The sequence below is a fragment of the Pinus tabuliformis genome, chromosome 2_1 (assembly GCF_031772625.1).
Source record: "Pinus tabuliformis cultivar Carrire ecotype Pingquan chromosome 2_1, CPIR1, whole genome shotgun sequence".
NCBI classification, from domain to species: Eukaryota; Viridiplantae; Streptophyta; class Pinopsida; order Pinales; family Pinaceae; genus Pinus; species Pinus tabuliformis.
In genome coordinates, this window is record NC_142299.1 from 438,287,299 (window position 1) to 438,309,358 (window position 22,060).

The following is a 22,060-nucleotide window of genomic DNA, read 5'->3' on the forward strand; positions in this document are numbered from 1 at the left end:
TAAAATACAATGTGTTATTTTTCATGGTTGAAATTGTATTTTTGAATGCTAAATAAAGTATATACATAAAACTTAAATTTTTTAATGATATATATACATAAAAAAATTAAAATGTTATATAATATATAAGCAATTGACATTAAAATATTTTACATAACATATATATTTATGAACAAATTAAAATGATTTTTTATTATTAACATATATTTTTAAATATATGTCAATATTAATTAGTTAAAATATTTTATCAATAATCAAATTAATTTTTAACTTCTAATTATTTTACAACATATTTATTTTTTTATTATAATCTACATTAATTTTCTATTTAAAATATAATTTTTTATTTTATTAAAAAAACAAAAAACCAAACCAAACTGAACTGAATTCCCCCTCCTCGGCCAACCGCCAACCCCTACCATCTCCCCCCCCCCCTCCAAAAAAATCTCCACCACCCCCCCTCCCCGCTAAAAAAAACTGCAGACTGCTCACTACAGTAGAGTAATGCTAAATGAATGGATGCCATATTGCATGCTAAATGAATGGATGCCATATTGCATGAGGATCGAGGGGAGCTTTGTGTACAGGCCAGTGGTGGTGCCCATGGACCCACACGTGAATCAGCTGGTACAATACCTTTACTATTTCATGCATTTAACAGGTTTAACTTTAATTTTAAAAATCATCTAACATATACATATACAAACATTTACTTTAAGAGTGGCCAACATTATCACTCCATGAGAAAAACCAACACGAATGGATACATTAAACACTCCAATACAGAAAAAAATTCCATTCAGTACAAAGGCAAGGACAGGGCGTGCGTCTGATTGATTTAATACCTACGACATTGCCGTTTAAGACATGAAGACACATCAACCATTTCCAACGGCCACAAAATGCTCAACTGTAGATCTCTAAATTGCAAAAAAATCCATTCATTACAAGGCAATAACCAGGCGTGCCGCTGATTGTTTTAATACCTACCACATTGCCTTTTAAGACATTAAAACACCTCTTGCATTTCCAACGACCTCAAAATGCTCAACTGCAGCATCTGTAAATTGCAACACCCTTCCAATACTCTTCCAAGTGAAAACGTTGGAGTCCCATCAAGTTTCCAAAGGAGCGTGGGAGACTCTGCATGGTGTTGCACCCGCGCCAGTGAAGACTTTGGAAACCCGTCATGTTCCTAACGGACTCTGAGAGGTTTGGGTAGTGTGAGGAGTGGAGAATCTACCCAATCGAAGAGTTTGAAGGCCCAAGTTCTCAACCGAGTCTGGTAACGTCTGCAGAGCAGAACACCCGCGCAAGTAAAGACTTTGGAGGCCCTTCAACTTCCCTACCGAGTTTGGGAGCGTCTGCAAAGAGGAACACCCACCCAAGTGAAGATGTTGGAGGCTCGTCAAGTTGCCAACCCACTCTGGGAGCGTCTGCAGAGCGAAGCACTGGCCCAAGTGAAGACGTTGGAGGCCCCTCAAATTCCCAATCCAATCTGGAAGTGTCTGCAGGGTTTGCATAGCGGAGCATCCGCCAAGGTGGAGACGTTGGAGACCCGTCAAATCCCCAATCGAGTCTGGCAGCGTTTGCATAGCGGAGCACCCTCCCAAGTGAAGACGTTGGAGACCTGTCAACCTCCCAACCGAGTCCGGGAGCATCTGCAGAGCGGAGCAGCCGCCCAAGTCAAGATATTGGAGGCCCACCAAATTCCCAACTGAGTCTGGGAGTGTTTGCAGCGCGGAGCACCCACTCAAATGAAAACGTTGCAGGCTGATCAAGTTCCCAACAGAGTCTGGAAGCATCTGCAGAGAGAAGCACCCGCCTAAGTGAAAACTTCGGAGGCCCTTCAAGTTTCCAATCGAACCTGGGAGTCTCTGCAAACTAGAGCATCCACCCAAGTCAAGACTTTGGAGACATGTCAAGTTCCCAACCGAGTCAGGCAGCCTCTGCAGAGAGAAGCACCCACCTAAGTCAAGACGTTGGAGTGCGGTCAAGTTACCAACCGAGTTTGGGAGCGTCTGGAGAGTAGAGCACCCGTCCAAGTCAAGACTTTGGAGTCCTGTTAAATTCCCAACCGAGTCTGGGAGCGTATGCAGAACAAAACAGCTGCCCAAGTCAAGACTTTGAAGAGCTGTTAAGTTCCCCAGTGAGTTTGGGAGCTCCTGCAGACTGCAGCAATACTTTAATGCAAGGTGTTTTAAGGAATCCATATGACAGAATTCATTTGGCAAAATTTCTAGGTGACTCTCGCACAAGACAAATTTTTGGAGGTGCTTCAGCGTTCCAATAGACTTTGGAACTTTTGAAAGGGGAGCACGAATATACAATTCCCTCAATTCTAGAGGTGCCTGCAATGTACATTAATAAAGTGGGTTCGGCACTGTAAATGTGAACATTCTGGCATTGTGGTATGCGAAGACAATTCTCAAATGCAAGCAATTTTTATAATTTGGAGAAAAACAAAACAAAAATCTGTTTCAAAGAAAAAAAAACGATTACCTGAGATTCATGTTGCCACAGTGTTTGCAGGTGGCTCACCTTCTGTATGTATAAAACTCGTAAAGTTTTTAGTGAAATCCAGGAAGGTAAGGACGAGTACGGGCAATTCTCCCAGCGGAGATATATTAGTTGTGGTACCTGCCCAGCCCGGAATAGGCGTTCAACAAAATAACCTTCAGCCCTAAGCAGCTTTAAGCTGCTTAGGTTAAAGCTGTCCGCAAGGGTTTCCAGAGATTGTTCAGAGACATTTCCGTGAACCATGCTAATTCCACGCACCTGAATTGATCACCTCGAACTGTTAGAAACAAGATGGTCAATCTTGCAAAGTTGTAATACTTGAAAACTGCAAAGGATTAACGCAACTTTATTTTGAAGCCGATTGAAATCTACAAAATACTTACAGGAGATCGCGTAGAAAGATTATGAAGAAAGCTGTCAGTCAACCACCAAAGCCGAAGCTCAGGAGTTTCCTTTGCGAGATCTCTGCCAAGGTCTCTAACCTGGTCGTGCATTCTTATACGGTTTTCAGTGTCGACCTCGACAACGCATCTGTTCTCTAGGTTACGAAGACCCAGCCATCCTTCCCAACCTGATCCGTCCAATATTCTGATAACGGTATCCCTGTGTTCTCCAACGAAAAAACAGGCAATATCTAAGAAGATCTGTTTTTCCTCTTTATCCAGGGCGTCATAACTAATTTTAAGTGTGCTTTGAATATCGCTGGGAAGTATTTTGGAGGTTTTGTGCAATTGCGCTCTCCAATAATCTAAATCATATTTTCCACAAAGAAGGGCTCCAAGCACTTTAAGAGATAAGGGCAACCCATTGCAGATATCCACAAACTTTTCCACCACGTCCTCAAATCCCAACGCAGGACGGGGCTGACCAAAGGCATGGGAGCAAAAGAGTTCTTGCGAGTGCTCTCGATTTAGGCCTTTCAGCTTGTAAATAGAGGACTCTGCGATCCCTGAGCTTGTGAGCAAGTCTTTATTGCGAGTTGTAATTAAAATTAAGCTTCCTGGATGAATAGTATCTTTAAGTGGGGAAAATAATGCATCTAGTTGATTAATATGATCAACATCGTCTAAAACTATGAGAGCCTGGTTAGAAAAAGAGATATGCCTTTTGAAGACCCCCATGCCTTCATCAATGTTGTTTAGATGTACATTCGAGAGACTCAAATGGTTAAGAAGGTTACTCTGCAGGGAAAGCAAATTTCCTGATCTGACATCAGACAAGAAGCAAGATCGATCGTAATTTGACATCTCCCGATTGAATAATTCTTTGGCGAGGGTCGATTTTCCAATTCCGCCAAGACCCGCAATTCCCACAATACTGGGCTTCCCGCTTTGCCGTTGCAGTGACACTGTGATGTCCACATCCTTCACTTTTTCAAACAGGCCAGTTGGATATTTAGCGACATTCAGAAGTGGTCTGCGAACTTTTTTCAGAACTCGTTCAACGATCTCATCAACAAGCAGTTCTTCGTCACTGAATAATGTCCACAATAAATGTCTGTCTATAAGGAACGCCTAAAAGATATCGATATCATTATGAATCCACCAAATTAAAAGCTAAGAAGGGAGAAGCAGGGGCGCTCTTACCAGTTACACGCTTTCAGGTCAATGCCGCTTGTGTCTGCTACAGTAGAAAGGGCATTCCTCCATTTCTCAATAGTGTTCGAGTTATGCCGTGGCCTCTTTGTATTGGTTTGAGGATCTATCGTTGTCTTCTTTTCCAATATGCACAGGGCTCGAGCATACGCTCCATTTTCGTCCTCTTTACACAGAAGGATACACCGGAGTATGCTCAGGGCTCGAGCATAAACTCCATCTTGGCTCCGCGTCCACCGAAGCTCCCAAGGATTGACATGATAAAAGACGGGAATAATTGTTGAGCCCGACTCCAACATCAATACTAATTCGTTGAGACACCAACTAGATTCAGCATATCTTGGAGAAAAGATCGCTACATGCACCGTGGAAGTTCGAATAGCCTCTTCAATTTGAGAAGTCATGGTCTCTCCCTTCTGTAATTCTGGCTGGTCCAAAAATACTCTTAATCCATGTTCTTTCAGGCGACGGTAGATATGGGTGGCGAGACCTTTCTTCACGTTAGGACCACGGTGATTTATGAATACATCAAAAACATACTTGCAGCTATTGCCCTGTGAGGTGGATGCGGTGGAGGGTGTCGAGCATGTAGCGTCACCAACTGTTGTTAATTTAATCATATCTGCCATTGGATATAGAATAACAAAGAAGCAATAACCAAAATGTTTTACAGATATTGGGGAATGTGAGCTCAAGCTCTATATTTTCGACTGAATGATCTCGAAACTCCAATGAAGTTACCAGCTGCACCTTTGCTACTCTGTCTGTGTATCAATACCTAGTTATTTAAACGATTGAATACCTAGTGTATAGGGTTTCTTTCTGTAATTTTCAAGTCGCCATATTATCCTTTTATTTCATTATTAATCTTTTTTTGAATGAATGGATGGAAAGAATCAATACGGCAATTTGAACCGTGAAAACATGACCTTCTGACCAGCTGACATTGATAATTGAGTTTCGCGACACACCAGATATTTTCAAGCACCCTCTTTAAGACCTTTTAAATTAATTATCAGTTTATATTATTGTTTTTTATGGTGTTTAATTTTTTCTCCCGATTATCTCGCCAGATTTTATTATAATCTTATTAAAATTTCTATTTCTATTATTTTTAGACTACACTTATCGGGAATCAATAATGATGCTAGTGATGTCCCTAAACATCAATCAATTACACTAGTGTTGATTAGTAGTTGATATTTCAATTTCTGTAGTTGTTGAATTAAAAAGACGCACGATCATCTCTCAAAGTTGTTTTTCTATTGGTCCTTAGACGTCATAATCGTCAAAAACATGGTGAAAGTCTCAACGATTTGATCATTTTCCTGTCTCAACGATTTGATCCTTTTCGCCACAATTTTCTAAAAAGCAACTTTTTCGTGTGAGCTTCCTGTACATGATATGGAAGGGTTATGGCATCATTAATAAAGGAAAGGACATACTGCAAATCATATTAGTCAGACAAATGCTCGTACATACTCCGATTCAGGATTTACTAGCTCAAATGGTAAATCCATTCTGTTTCAATATCTGTTTTTTCAATGAACTAGTTCGGCATATGAACGTTTGAGGTATCATACATCATTTAGTGGATTTCAGTCACAAAGAAGTTGAAAATCCAATTCCATAAGCAATGGTCCAGATCTAGTGTACCAAGGATAAGCAACAGGGTTCACACTTGTCAATTAAAAAATTAAGAACAATACAAATTGAAAACCTTCTACGAGAGACATTTTATTAGATTTGTTTTATATATATATATATATATTAAAAAGGTTCACTTAATAATTATTATTAGCATAATCACATTAAAAATATTAATGTGGTTGATATAGCCGACCATAAACAATGGGAAGGGCACAAAATTCGAACCAATCTCTAAGGAGAGAGAATTTTCAGAGGGGGCTAAGAACCTTCATTTGCTTTTTCAGTGCTTGCAACATTCAAACCCTCATACTTCTAACCCGTCACTGTAACCCCCGCCCCGCAGAAACATTCACACCCAAATTCTCCTCGCCTTTGAGCTGAGGAACGACAACCTCGAAACTTGAAAACTTGAAAATAGAACCCTGAAAAGTGATAGGTCGAGGCACACCGATCTGTGGAGGAGAAGAAACCTTCAATGGTGACTTAAAACCTTGGGAATCCCTATGAGACAGGGCTGCTAATATCCCCAACCACCAGATCCATAGACACAGATGGTGATGACACTGAGAAGCCAAAGGGGGAGGGCGAGACCAAAAACTAGAAGGTCTGAAGGACTGCACAACCGACACAGAGTGGGCAACAGAGGAAAATTCACACACTGAACATAACTTAGAGGACGTGTGGAAAATTTGTGGAGCCTCATCTGGTTATCCCCAAGTGTTAAAATCGAGAATGTCAGGGTTGCGTCACATCTCGAACAAAGAAAAAAATAATAGGATACCAACGATTTACCGACACACTGCTCACTACCACCAAAGAAGACATGAACTGTAGGAGAGTGCAGGTCAGAAGGACCTAAAAAACAAGAGAATAACACCCCAAGAAACCCAAATGAAAAAACATTTATATAATTTCTTGACATGACCCACCTAAAGACAAGAAAATAAGATGACCCACACTACCACGAAACCCCATCCGAGAGACAACAAAGCCTTACATCCTACATGATTTCCAACAACCTAATAATATTAATACATTAAGAAGTACATAACTGCCAGATATGGCTAGCGTGAACTATGGTAGATAAGGTTGAGAGGATAGCGTCTAGGCAAGGTCGAATGATACTCTAGGGAGATGGTAAAGGAAAAACTTCTCCACCTCACTCATTAAAAGCTTCCGGGGACCAAAATCCTTCCTAAATGGGGAGGTATGGTTTAGAATGGATCAACATATTTGTCATCTATCATGGTACTTTATAGGAGAAAAAATTGTCTTCCAAGGCCCATTTTAGAGCAAAGCACCATTTCGTTGATTTGGGAACTTCCAATTCTAATTTGAAGCATTAAACAACACTTTTGTGGTCAAAACTTCAAAAGCTTAGCTTCATTCCCTCATTGTTTTTCTACACACCATAAGTTTTCAATGGTGCACACCTTAGCCAAAGTTCGTATGTGGAAGTTATGCCTCTTACAAGTTAACCTACCTTATTAATCACCATGGTACCAAGTGGATGCTACATTACATATGGAGCTAGTCACATGAAGATTTTCAAGAATATTCTTGAGGATCCAAAACGCTAACATTTGTTAAGCGTTGTGGCATGAAAAAACTCTAATTGTAACCCTACATGGCTATTAGGCTATGTTAAGTAGTAGGTGGCTAGGAAAGGAAGAGATTCCATTCTTTTGGTATTGTTATTGTTCCATAGTTGAATAGAGCATCTAGAAGTGGGATATTAAAGCATAAAAAAGGAGGTAAAAGATTCAATAACAACCACTTAGGCCACAATGTCCAAAGCAACTCTATGGTGAGTGTCTCTTTCTTTGTATTTGTATTTCATCATTGAGAAAAAGAGAGTGAAACATAAGCCTTACCTTCTAGTTGGGTTTTCTCCTATATTAGGTTTCCCAAGTCAAATATTGTGTTCATTTGTGTTGATGATTCATGCATTTACTTTTTATTTCATTGTCATTTTAGTTACTTCCATTATTTTGAGTATTACAGTACTAATATTAAATTTAAGATATAAGGTAATAAAAGATTTCAAAATATTATAATCATTATTATTGTTGAGATCTTCTAGAATACTATGTTACATCACTAAAGTATTAACGTCTCAGGTGAACACTTCACCCATCTTCAGGAACAAAAAGCTATATTGCTCATATGAAGAATGCTAGACGAGGAATAAATAGATCAAGAATCTTAACACTAGGGGATGCAAAGAGATTTTGTGAACATTATTGAAAAGTACAAATAATTAACTAATAATTATAAAGGAAGAGACCAACTAAGATCGGTAATAATACTAGTATATAATTAAATCAAATAATTAGTTTAGGAATCAATTTAATTTAATTTAAAAGATTGGTCAAAATGACCAAAAAGGGGGCAAAAGGAATTGAATACAATAATAGCTATTAAAATTATCAATTTATAATCAATAATGTTAGACGGAGGTTTGGTTAGACTAATTAAGATTAATTAAAAGAAGACCCAATATTTATTTAGCTTTGAAAATACTAAAATCTTGGCCTCCGCCCTTTTCTACTCGAAACTTATTATTAAGAAGGCTTTAGAAATAGAAAAGTGCCCTAACAATTCTAATAGAGAAGAAGAATATCAATTGAGCCAATAGTGGAAACCAACTATCCATTTTATGTCTTCAAAAATCGAATCCCCTTACTTTGATGTCAATAATCCCTATCCTCCTCATATTCCTTTCACCAAAGTGCCTTTTTCTTCTTTCCTCATATTCCTTCCACCAAAGTGTCTTTTTCTTCTTTCCTTATTTCCTCCGGCGCATCTTCCTTCTTTTTTTTCTTCTATTCTAATTTTTATATTATATATTAACTTCTTCCTCTTTTTACTTTTATTTTTCTAATCTAAAACAAAATCTAATCTCTATATTGTATATTAATTTCTAAATTTCCTTATCTAATTAATTTCCTAAATTAATCATATAATTCTTCTCCCCTTACAAATCCTATTAAAATTATTGATCTAACCTTACCCATTAATTTCTTTTTTGACCTTTTTAATCTAATTTCCATGTCTACTCTAGTATATCAATTTATTATAATATCTCTGGGTTAACCTTATCTCTATTAGTGGTTTTTCATTTTCACCTAATTCTTTACCTTTTACTTTTACTTTTACTACATCTTTTTTATGTCTTATATTTTAATGTTATTTTTTATTTTATAAATTATTAGTAGGTTAATTTGCTTACTTTGACCAATTTTTTTTATTAATCTTGTTTTTTAATTAATCTTAATTAGTCTAATCAAATCTTTGTCTAATATTATTGATTATAAATTAATAATTGTAATAGTTATGGTTGTATTTAATTCATTCACCTCTCTTTTTTTTGTCATTTAAACTAATTTTTAAATTTAATTTAATTTAGGTTTGATATTTTGACTAATCTTTTAAATTTAATTTATTTTATTCCTAAATTAATGATTTAGTTTAATTATATAATGTTGTTATTACTAATTTTTTTTTGTAAACTAAGGAGGGGCCATTCTTTTTCCATTACTTCGAATTGAAACCATTACATTTTCATGGTGGCCTCAACCTGCCCCGAGGGGAAACCGGGTCTGTTGGCCACCTTAAGTTTTTGACAGCCATCCAAAAACAAAAAATACTGATTCTTCTTGTCCATGCTATGTAAACTATACATTCGAAAAGATTACTATTGTTTCTTGTTTGCATTCTTAACTGAAAATAGAAACTAAACTATTCAACCGTTTTCACAAAAAACTACAGACAGTATATACATATCTTCCAGTATTAGTCTGCCATGACTTCCTGTTGCTCCTCTTCTTTCTTTATACCCAGGTTGGTTTCCTTGATCAACTGTTGAATCTCCTCCAGTTTTTTATCCTGCATTATCAGAGTGACCTGAATGTTTTGCAATTCTTTCTTCAAGTTTGGGATTCCCTGTGACAGTTCTGCCATCTCCATAGCCACTTGCTCCATCGCCTTCGCCAACAGTTTTTTCATGACTCAGTAAACATGCAAGGCCTGTTTATACAGAGTCATGCGGCCTCTCGTGTTCCCTAGATCCGGGAGGAGGTATTCCCAGTCTTCCATTTCTGACCCTGATTGCCCCTGGGTCGCTTCTTCCTCCAGATGCTAGATTATCCTTCTGATGTCTTTATTGGTGTTCTCACAGTAGGCTTCCTCCGCAAACTGAATCCTCTTCTTTAATGTTTTCATGTATTTTCTTGCTAGTGCTGGTTCATTCTCTACCCATCTCCCTTTCGATCCTCCTCTTCCTCTGCTTCGTTGTCCTCGTCCTCGTCCTGCTCTTCCTCTGTTCCTGTAATTTCCCCTACCTCCCCGACTCTTCATGCCTGAGGTGCTTCCGAAGTCACCTCTCTCCTCTCGCCATTTGTTACTCCTGTCTACCTGCTCCCTGTCCTCCTGTATTTTATCCTTTGCTGACCCCGCATCCTTCCATATCTTCTTGCGCGGTTGTTCCTCTCTATCCTGGTCCGAGTCAAACATTTCTACTTCTTCTTCCGTGTCATCTTGGATCGTCTGATACTCCTCTGTCGTTTCTCCCTCTTCGATTCCTTTCCCCTTCTTTCCCTGGCTTCTCCGTCCTCTGTTGTCTTCATCCTCGTCGTTCCTCATTCTCCTCCTTGTCGCCATTCGATACTTCCTTCCGGCGTTGTCCGCTTGTCTTCTCCGCCTTCTCTGCCTTACTATTAACCTGCCCAGAGCTTTCACTGCTCTGTCTCTTCGCAAATCCTCGGCACAATTGTTTAACGTTCTCCTCTATTTATCTCGCCTTCCTTTATGATGTCTCCTCCGCCGATTCTCCTCATCTCTCGTCGCTCGCTTCACCTGCCACCTGCCGATTTCATCACCACCCACCTCCTTTCGTCCTTCTTCTGTGCGGTCGTTCCCACATCCGAGCTCTGCCGCATTACCTCCACCGGCTTCTTCCTTCATTGCCTCGTCGCCGTCCCTTCTCGATATGATACATTTGCTGATAATCCCTCTGTTCTCCTTCATCATTACCTGACTGTCTGTTGCCTCGTCATCCTCTCTTACCTGATCTGTATTAATTGCCCTGATCATCGTCATTATCACCCCGGTCGGGGGATAATGTTGTTATTACTAATTTTAATTGACCTCTTCCTTTATAATTTAAATTTTTTGTTTTGGTTTTCAATAACATTTACCAAATCTCCTTACATCCCTTAATGCACACATTCTTGATCTATTTATTCTTGGCTTAGCACTCTTTGTATCAGTGATATAGCTTTATGTCTCTAAAGATGATGAGTGAAGTAAACGTCGACACTTAGTGATACAACATTGTTTTCCAGGAGATCTCGACAACAACATAGTTATACTAAAAGTATAATTATTGTTATGACAAATTGTTATAATGGAATATCTATAATAGATGCTGATGATGAAGATGATGATAATGATTAACGTCCACTAAGACCAATGTAGTTTATCAAACCTTAAGAAAGTAATAAATAAATTGAGACTCTCTAATAAATCATGCATATTTATAAAATGACAAACTCAACTTTTGATACACCATTTCAAATTTCTGATACTAAAAAACTATATTAGTATTTTAAAATAATTAAAACAAATTATGACAAAAATTTCAATGGTTATCTGTGTGTGTGTTGGAAATTATTATTGTACTAAAAAATTATATTTTATTGATAAACATATCTATAGATATAATACTCTGTTAATATTCTTTTATTATTATAAATATGAGAGAAACAACAACAACAATTAAATTAAATAAATTAATAAACAAGTGTAATATTCAGAGTTGTTTAAATAAATTAATAAACAAGTGTAATATTCAGAGTTGTTGTTTAGTAAGTATTTTTTTTTTTTAATATGTAAAATGTGATTAGTAGCTACTTTAGATTAATTTAAATATTTAGAATTAAAAACCTCCAAAACGATGTAATTGATAGCTACTTTGGATTAATTTAAATGTTTATAGATTTAAAAACCTCCAAAACTATATATATATATATATATAAAATTATTTTTATTATTTTTATTATTACGTAAAAAATTGTACTAAAAATTATAACTATATAAAATTTGAGATGCAACATCAACCTGTAAAAATTACATAAATTAAACATTTTCTAAATACATTAATTATAGATAAATTATATTTAAAAAGAAATCTAAATGGTTTATGCAAATAAATTAATTCAAATAAATATTGTAACTTAAAAATATGTTCTTATTTATTTTATATTAAATTTGTTACCCAATTATTAATTAAAAAATTAAAAATTGTCAAATTAAAATAATATAATATATGAATGACTATATTTATTCTCTTGTACATTTTTATTAGTAAAACTATATAGTAAAAATAAATATTGAAAAAGCGAGGTGTAAAGATAAATTACTAAGCATAAATATTTAGATTTGATAGGTGTACTCTTTATTAAATGTTATGAAACTTGGTTGCATACAAGATTTTTTTGATTTTCTGTTTTTGTTTTCTAGTTGTACTCTTTATTAAATATTATGACACTTGGTTGCATACAAGATTTTTTTTTTGACAATATAATTTTAAACACCATGAAATTAGTCATTTTATATAAATGAACCAATAAGAAAATAGAAATTCAAATTTAAAAAAAAAAAAATCAAAATTCATTTTTGATTTTCAAAATATTTATTTTTTTCTAAACTTTAATGAACTTCATAAAATCTATTCAGAAATTTCAAAAGAATTTGAAAATCAAGTCTTTCTCACTAAAAACAAAAACAATATAACTTGCTTTCAGTAGGTATAGTAACAAGGCCACACAACTAGCGTTCCCTGCTGCTTAGTTTAATTATTGAACTTTGAAAAATATGAACTAACTGCCACATTTGAACAAGGGTTGCATTCTAGATACTCTTGCTTAGTTTAATTACAATTAAGTTAAAGTAAAAAACAATGAATACACACATGAATTGATGAACGAAGTGTTTTTCAGTAGCCATACAATATTGTTAATAACATCGAACTTATAGTATCTAAATATTAGAATCAAAATCATAAAACTATACTTCTAAACTAAAAAATGTTTATACCTTATTACAATAACTCATTGATTAATTCTAACTTGAAATTATTCTCTACCTTTTACATTGAATGCTTCTATTAATAGATTAAATTAATAAATTTAATAATTTTATTTGAGAGATCACATCGTACATGCGATTAATATTGGAAATCTCCCCCGCATAGTTGACTGAATCAACTGTATGACACACTCTCAATTCTTAATACTACTATGACGTACTAGTACTACAATGACCGTAAACCACCGTCACTGTAAAGTAAGAGTGAAGCCTCATCAACCAATCAAATTTCAAATAAATGAAATTTACCCAAAAAAAATTTCAAATAAATGAAATTTACCCCAAAAAAAATATTTTATAGTGTTAACATTTTCCATGGTCTTTTGATTTTTAAGTCAAATAGGACATAATGGATGGTCAACGCATTAATGAATGCATTATACCCTTCACGATAGAGATAATAATAATAATAAATTATTAAAAAAAATTATTATTATTTTCATTATAATTAATAATAATTAATAATTATTATTTAATATTAAATGTTACTCATTATTATTTAAATTTAAAATATGTAATACAAATTATTTATTTAATAATATTATTAATTAATTATAATTAATTAGTAATATTAAATATATAATAATAAAAATAATGTTAATAATAATAATTATTATTATTATCATTTTAAAATAATTATTAATATTATTAAATAATATTTCTACTCTTATTAATTAATAATATTATTAAATACTTGGATGCGGGTGAAATTCAAGAATATTAATGGTGTTACGAAGGAATGACAGCGCTCAGCCCAGCCAGCTGCAGGCCAACGCACTTTTCCATGCTCAGTTATGGCACCCGCAGACTCACGTAAGGCGAGAGCAGGTCTGCCTGCAGGACGCCTTTAATGGTCGCTCCGGTCGAGATAAGGAAGTTGTGCGATTTAACATGGCACCCATCAACCCCTCTGTCTGCCCTCCCTCCTTCAGCATTTGCCTGCTCCAAGCAGGAAACCCCTGCAGTAGAACTGTTATAGGAAAACGTTGTTGGCTTCTTTGTTGTCTTGACTTTGGAAATGGGTTTCATTACTCCCATTCCAAGCACTGCCCTTTGAACCCTATTCAGGAGCCCTCTATGCATTCTCTGCTTTCCATCCACACACCCAATTCTCCTGAACTTTTCTTCCGCTGCTTTGCCATGGTTCGTCACCGCATGAGGAGTCGCCAAGGAGGTAACCGAGGTGGTAGCGCTCACTCTCAGGTAGCACAAAGCGATGAACAGCCACCACCACCTGCCTCTCTGCCTCCGTCTTAGGCCAATTCTCCCCCTCCTAGTCCACCCCACAGACACTATCCTCACAATGCCTTCCAGTCGACTCATTTCAGGTTCCAGAGCAACCTGAACCGGCCCATTATCACTGCTAATATCACCATCATTTTCTCTGAAGAAGAAGAACAGCACAGTGCTCCTGTGCGAAACTCTGCAGAGCAACCTCAGGACATTCGCAGAATGGCTGTTAGTCATGGCTCTGAGCAGCTCCCGACGGAAGAAGGCAGGGCAGCAAGGCGTGGCAGACAGCATGAGGAAGGTGATACTGCAGGCGACACCCGGCAACTAGGTGGCAGCTCTCATGGAGCCACAATTTTGATGGCTATTGCTAGCAGCTCGAGCGACACCCTTCAGGTGACGGAACCTCCAGGTGGCAGGGCGGATAGCGACGTGGCGAAGGAAGGCGAGATCTAGTATGGGAACGCATGCCCCCTCGTTGAGGAGACTCCTGACCAGGATGTCCCAATGTGATGCCACGTGGACTCCCAAGTGCCATCTCAAAGTTTTGTTGATGACTGGTTAGGTCCTGTCGTTTGTGGTTTTGTTTCTCGTTTACATGTTAGGCAATTTTGTCTTGTTTCTTAACTGCTTCAGATGGTGATGTCTCAAGTCTTCATTCTAGTTTTTTCGATGTTTTCCCAGTCTTCTGCATGGTTTTTTGCAATGTTAAACTGGTTTTCCCAAATATGGGGCAGTTATGATACCTAGAAGGAACTCAGTTGTTCTCGGCTGAGGCTACAGCCTCATTGTAATTATATTTTTCTTTATTTTTAATAGAATTAGCTTTACTGAGAAAAAAATATATATTATTAAATAATAATAATAAAAATTGAGTTAAATAATAAATAATAGTAAATAACTAAATAATTATAAAATAATTTATTTAAATTAAACAAAGTCTTTCAGTAGAAATCGCACGAGAGAATATTTTTGGTCGACGCGTTTCAAACCAACAAGTGTGGTTCATCATCAGGACCAGATGAAGAGGTAGACCAGATGAAGTGATTTCTACCGAAAGACTTTGTTTAATTCATTATGGATCACAGAAGCTTGAATACAGAAATTAATACCCTATACGGAAGGGCCACTGCTATTAAATTTCATCACTTTGAACGGTCTCACGTAAGGGTTTCCAAGTTGAAGACAGATCTGGCTTTAGCCTTTGCCATGGTCTACCTCTTCATCTAGTCCTGATGATGAACCACACTTGTTGGTTTGAAATGAGTCAGCCAAAAATATTCTCTCATGTGATTTCTATCGAAAGACTTTGTTTATTTCAATTATGGATCATAGAAGTTTGAATACAGAAATTTATTTAAATATTAATAATAATTAATGAATAATATTTTTTTATCTATATTAAAACATAAACATAATAATAATGTTTTAATTCATTTCTTTTTGGTATAATAATTAATTTATTAATTTACAAGAAATAATTAAATTTTAATATTCAAAAATATAAATGATAAGAATAACAATAATCATTTTTATAGTACTTTATTATTATTAATCATGATTGAATGTGGTTGATGATGGTTGGCCATGCTTGATTTTCTTATTGAGACAATATTTTTCACAATACGACATTGGACCATGGTTGAACATGATTATAAACGCAAGAGATTTATTTTAAACCCAAGATTAATATTCTAAACCCTAAGATTAATATTATAAACCTAATGTATATAAATCCTAAGATAAATATTATAAACCCTAAAATAAACATGGTTTACCATGATTAATTTTCATATTGAGACAATCTTTGTCACAATGCGACATTGGACCTTGGTTGACCATGATTGATTTTCATATGAAGACAATCTTTGTGACAATGAGATGTTGGACCATGATTGACCATGGCTGACTGTGTTTGATTTTTAATGTGGTTGTGCTAGCATAATCACATTAGCAAATGTGCTTGATATACATCGAAGGCTTATATCAATCACACGTAGAACCACATTAGTAAATATGGTTGATATATGTTGAAGGCCTATAATTATGATTATTATGATTTACCATGGTTATCATGGTTGATTTTCATATTAAGACAATCCTTGCCACAATGCGACATTGGTTGGTTTTCACGTTGAGAAAATATTTGTCACAATGTGATGTTGGACCATGGTTGACCATGATTATAAACCCAATGGATCTATATTAAACCCAAAGATTAATATTATAAACCCTATGAATAATATTATATCCTAGGAATATGAACCTTAGATTAATAAACCCAAGGGATTAATACTAAAAACCCAAGGGATTATAAACTCAAGGGAATAATATTAAATCCAAGGGATACATATTATAAACCCAAGGTATAAAAACCATAAGATAAACATTACAAACCCTAAAATAAATACGGTTGACCATGGTTTACCATTGTTGCTTTTCATATTGGGACAATGTTTGTCACGATGCGTCATTGGACCATGATTGACCATGGTTAATTTTCATATTGAGACAATCTTTGACACAATGTGACATTGGACCATGGTTGTAAACACAAGGGAGTTTATTAAACCCTAGAATTAATATTATAAACCATATGAATAATATTATGCACTCGGAATTTGAACCCTTAGATTAATAAAACCAAGCAATTTATATCATAAACACAAGGGAATAATAAACCCAAGGGATTAATTCTAAAGCCCCAAGGTATTATAAACCCAAGGGAATAATATTATAAATACAAGGTATAGAAACCCTAAAATAAACATGGTTGACCATGGTTCATTTTCATATTGAGACAATCTTTGTCACAAAGTGATGTTGGACCATGATTGATTTTCATATCGAGGAAATCTTTGTCACATGCGATGTTGGATCATGGTTGATTTTCATATTGAGAAAATCTTTGTCACAATGTGACGATGGACCACGGTTGACCATGATTATAAATGTAATTGATTTATATTAAACCCAAGGATTACAGATATTATAAACCCTATGAATAATATTACACTCTAGGAAAATGAACCCATAGATTAATAAACCCAATGGATTAATATTAAAAACTGAAGGGAATAATAAACTCAAGGGATTAATATTAAAAACACAAGGGATTATAAACCCAAGTGAGTAATACTAAACCTAAGGGAATAATATTATAAACCCTGGGTATATACAACCTAAGATAAATACTATAAACCCTAAAAAAAACATGGTTGACCGTGTTTTACAAGGGTTGATTTTCATATTGAGACAATCTTTGTCACAATGTGGAATTGGACCATGGTTGGCCATGATTATAAACCCAAGGGATTTATATTAAACCCTAGGATTAATATTATAAACCTTATGAATAATATTATACCCTAGGAATATGAACCCTTAGATTAATAACCCGAAGGGATTGATATTATAAATTCATGGGATTAATTCTAAAACCCCAAGGTATTATAAAACCTAGGGACTAATATTAAACCCAAGGGATTAATATTATAAACCCAAGGTATTAATACTAAAAACCCAAGGGATAACTGTTATAAGAAAAGGTATATAAACCTTAATATAAATATTATAAACCCTAAAATAAACAGGGTTGACCATAGTTGATTTTCATATTGACAAAAATTTTGTCACAATAAGACGTTGGACTATAGTTGACCATGATTTATTTTCATATTGAGACAACATTTCTCACAATGTGACGTTGGACAATGGTTAACGATGGTTGACCATGGTTCATTTTCATATTGAGACAATCTTTGTCACAATTCAACATTGGACCATGGTTGACCATGGATGGCCATGTTGTCACAATGTGATGTTGGACTAAGAGACAATATTTGTCATAATGTGACCATGATTGACCATCGTCAATTTTAATATTGAGAAAATATTTGTCACAATGTGACATTGAAACATGGTTGACCATGGATGACCATGTCACAATGTGACGTTGGACGAAGAGAGAATATTTGAATTTCTCATTTCTAGGGAAAGCACTATCTAAAACCCCCGCTATTTGTATATTGCATTAACCAAAAGATCTGAGAAGAAAATACAATGCTTATTCAACCTAAACAATCTCTACACAAGTACAAACTATCTCACTGCTTCACAAGCCAGCTCAAGCCAATACTTATCCAAATCTACTGCCTGCCAAGCTCCTACTTCCTTACGCACTTTCCTAGGGAATTAGCCCATATTTAATTGGCAAATTTCTCACTCATAACTACGCAATCCATCCATAGGACTTCCTCTGATTGCATGCATCACCTCTTTAAGTTAGATGATTTTACAATTGATAGTACATTGTCCTTGAACTCTAATCTCAACCAGGTCTTCCTCTGAACTAACATGCATGAGCTATTTTGAGTGAATTATTAGTTATCTGATTGATCATTGCATGTGAGTTAAATCCAATTTAATTAAATTGACCTCTCACCAGTTCCTCCAATAGTTAGAACTAGTTTAACTAAATTTAACTCAGTTAAATTGAATTAAATAATTACAACTCAATAAGAACTCAAATTGGGCCCCTAAAATTTAGGGATCACTCTACATGACTCTAGATAGACTTCCAACTCAAATTTTCTGAGCCAACTAAGTCAAATTAACTTAGTTAACTGCTACAAGTTGCTATGAGAATTGAATTACAATTTAATTCCTAATTTAATTCAAGGACAAATTAAATTAGGATTTTTCTTGATGCTATTTTTAACATTTCTTTTTGCTATTTTCAACACCCCCTCTCAACAAGAAAGGAATTCAATTCTATCTCGATTTGTTACCTTTGGAATGTTTTGCATGCAACACTTTTCATTGTTGTTGTTGGTTCTGCAACATCTGCAATAAAAAAACATCCTAATAAAATAAGCTGAATCAACTGTGTCTGCAACTATCTATTGGGAAAATTGTGTTGCTACTGACTCTACTCCTGAGCCTCTTGCTTTGTTGTCAAAACTACTCTGCACTCAGTATCTGACTGACACTGATCCTCTTGTTATTGAATATTGTAGGTTCCCGTAGCAAGGTAATGATCCATGAGACAAGAAAACGCCTCAATGGATCCTACCCAATTTCTGAACTCTTGGGACTATTGCTTCACATTTCCCCACCTCTCACCTGGAGGTATGGCTGCATGTTCTCCCTCAGCCCACATGGCTCGAAATTTCCCTCTACTAGAGGTATATGCTTGAGCGGATGTCTCCACTTGGTCTCCTCTCTGCTTCTCCAGTTGTGGTTGCTCCACAAATTGTTGAGGTTGCTTCTGAGGCTACATGTTGAGATGTAATTCATGCTCCCTCCCAACCACCAAGTCTCTAAACTTTTCATTTCTCCTCAAGGTTTTGCATGCATCTCGTACCTCAAGTGCCTACAGGTTCTTGACTAGCACACCGATCTGTTTCACTTTTCTTGTGGCGATGTGTCCAAGGAAAATCTTTCCTTTACTACTAATAACATCCTAGCCATGGCCTTCCAGTACCATGATGGAAACAATATTCTTCTTTATTCCTAGAACATACATCACATCCGTGAGTCTGAGAGGGAAGCTAGAATCCCTTTTAAAACTAATGGTAACAGTACCGGTATCGGTCGCGCTATACCTCCCATCATCTCCAAATTCTATGTTCTACTTGAGGTCTTTCCCCTCCAATTCACTGAATAGATCTCTATTCCTCGTCATATGGAATGAGGCACCGATGTTTAGATACCATATGCTTCCCATTACAGTGCTTTTCATGCATGCAATGAGAGTGAAATCAAGTTCAAATTGTGAAGCTAGAGCTTCAGTTGTTGTTGCTACTACAAGCTCCTTCTTGTTTTCTTTCTTCTGTGGGAATTTTGTGGCATAACACCTGAACTCGTGACAATGAAAACACTTGATGTTTGACAAGTTATTCTTCTTACCTTCCTCCTCACCTTGGGACTTCTCTCACTTGGATTTATTTTCTTTTTTTATTAACACAAAGTCCTCTTCCACTTCTTTGGATGAGGTCCCATCTTTGCTGTTCAGCCGAATCTCTTCTTATACCAAGTCAGACCACAGCCGCTCCCACTTTGGTAGATTCTACCTCCAATTAACTGAGTCTTGGTAACTGTGCCAGCTCTTAGGAAGGCCTAGAAGTGCTAGGATCATCAGATCATATTCTTCAATAGTAACCCCAACACTTCCAAACTCATCCCGACATTGGATGAACTTGATCATGTACTTAGAAATTGAGTCACCCTTCTCCATCTTGACCTTTTTGAGTTTTTCCTTCAGCGCCAGCTTCTTATGGTCACTTTTGTTTTGAAAAAGGTCTATCAATTCCCTCCACATTGCAAATGGTGTTTCTCTACCATGGATATTTGAGACAATATGATCTCTAACACTTTCTAGGATAATCGTTCTCGTCTTTTCCACACACTTTATCCATTCAACCAGATCTTTAGCATCAGATGTTGGAAGCTTTAGGATATCATGATCTATGAATTCCTGCAGCCTGTTGTCTTACAACACTGCCTCCATCCTGTCCTTCCAAGCAATGTAATTCGAGTTTCCCTCTAGGGCATACTCAAGTCTCAAACCATAGAACGACATCCTACTGACTCTGAAGTATGAAACTGAAAATTTGATTTCACCTGCACAACAAACTCGTATTCTCCTCCTCTATAGTGATTTCAACTCCGATATCATGTAGATTTTTAATGTAGATTCAAACTACTTATGTAATATACTAGAAAAAAAATACTTGAATCTACTCTACTCATCAGTGGAAACAAAAATTGATCGATGAATTCACGAAGCAGAAAAGGAAGAATTTCAATCACACAACACAATATTTTTTTGAGGAAAGAAACATCTAAAAGCCTCGCTATCTATATTTTGCATTAACTAGAATATTTGAGAAAAAAATACAATGCTTGTTAAATCGGAACAATCTTTGCACAAGTACAAACTATCTCAATGCTTCACAAACCAGCTCAAGCTAATGCTTAGCAAAATCTACTACCTGCCAAGCTCCTACATCCTTGTGTACTTGCCTAGGGAATTAACCCATATTTAATTGGGAAATTTCTCACCCATAATTGCACAATCCATCCATAGGCCTTCCTCTAATTGCATGCATCATCGGTTTAATTTAGATGATTATACAACTGATAGTACACTATCCTTGAACTCTAATCTCAACTGGGTCTTCCTTTGAATTGACATGCATGAGTTATTTTGAGTGAATAATCAGTTATCTGATTGATCACTGCATGTGAATTAAATCCAATTTAATTCACTTTACCTCTCACTAGTTCCTCCAACAATTAGAACCAATTCAACTCAATTTAACTCAGTTAAATTGAATTAAATAATTACAACTCAATAAGAACTCAACCTGGGCCCCTAAACTTTATGGATCACTCTACATGACTCTAGATACACTTCCAACACAAATTTACTGAGCCAACTAAGTCAACTTAACTTAGTTAATTGCTACAAGTTTCTATGAGAATTGAGTTATGATTTAATTCCTAATTTATTTCGAGGACGAATTAAATTAGGATTTTTCTTGATGTTATTTTTAACATTTCTTGTTGTTATTTTAAACATGCAGTGTTAGACCATTGTTGACCATGGATGACTAGTTTGTCACAATGTTATTTTTGACCAAGAGACAATCTTTGTCACAATGTGACCATGGTTGACCATGATTGACTATGGTTGATTTTCATATTGAGACAATCTTTGTCACAATGCGACGGTGGAACATTGTTGACACCATGGTTGATTTTCATATTGAGACAATATTTGTCACAATGTGATATTGGAACATGGTTGACCATGGATGACCATGATTGTCACAATGTGGCGTTGGACCAAGAGATGATCTTTGTCACAGTATGACCATGGTTAACCATGGTTGATTTTCATATTGAGATAA

General features: G+C 35.8%; 1 protein-coding gene across 1 annotated transcript; it reads right to left on the bottom strand.

The window, feature by feature from the left end:
* Nucleotides 1–1,039: 1,039 nt before the first annotated feature.
* Nucleotides 1,040–9,749, bottom strand: LOC149200800 (disease resistance protein Roq1-like). Its single transcript, XM_089401074.1, has 6 exons — nucleotides 9,605–9,749; nucleotides 4,107–4,737; nucleotides 2,904–3,993; nucleotides 2,503–2,778; nucleotides 1,278–2,351; nucleotides 1,040–1,203 (listed from the first exon to the last, which is right to left on the bottom strand). Exons 1-6 carry the CDS (start codon nucleotides 9,747–9,749, stop codon nucleotides 1,048–1,050), a joined length of 3,372 nt encoding a protein of 1,123 aa, XP_089257200.1. The 3' UTR covers nucleotides 1,040–1,047.
* Between the last annotated feature and the right edge of the window lie 12,311 nt (nucleotides 9,750–22,060).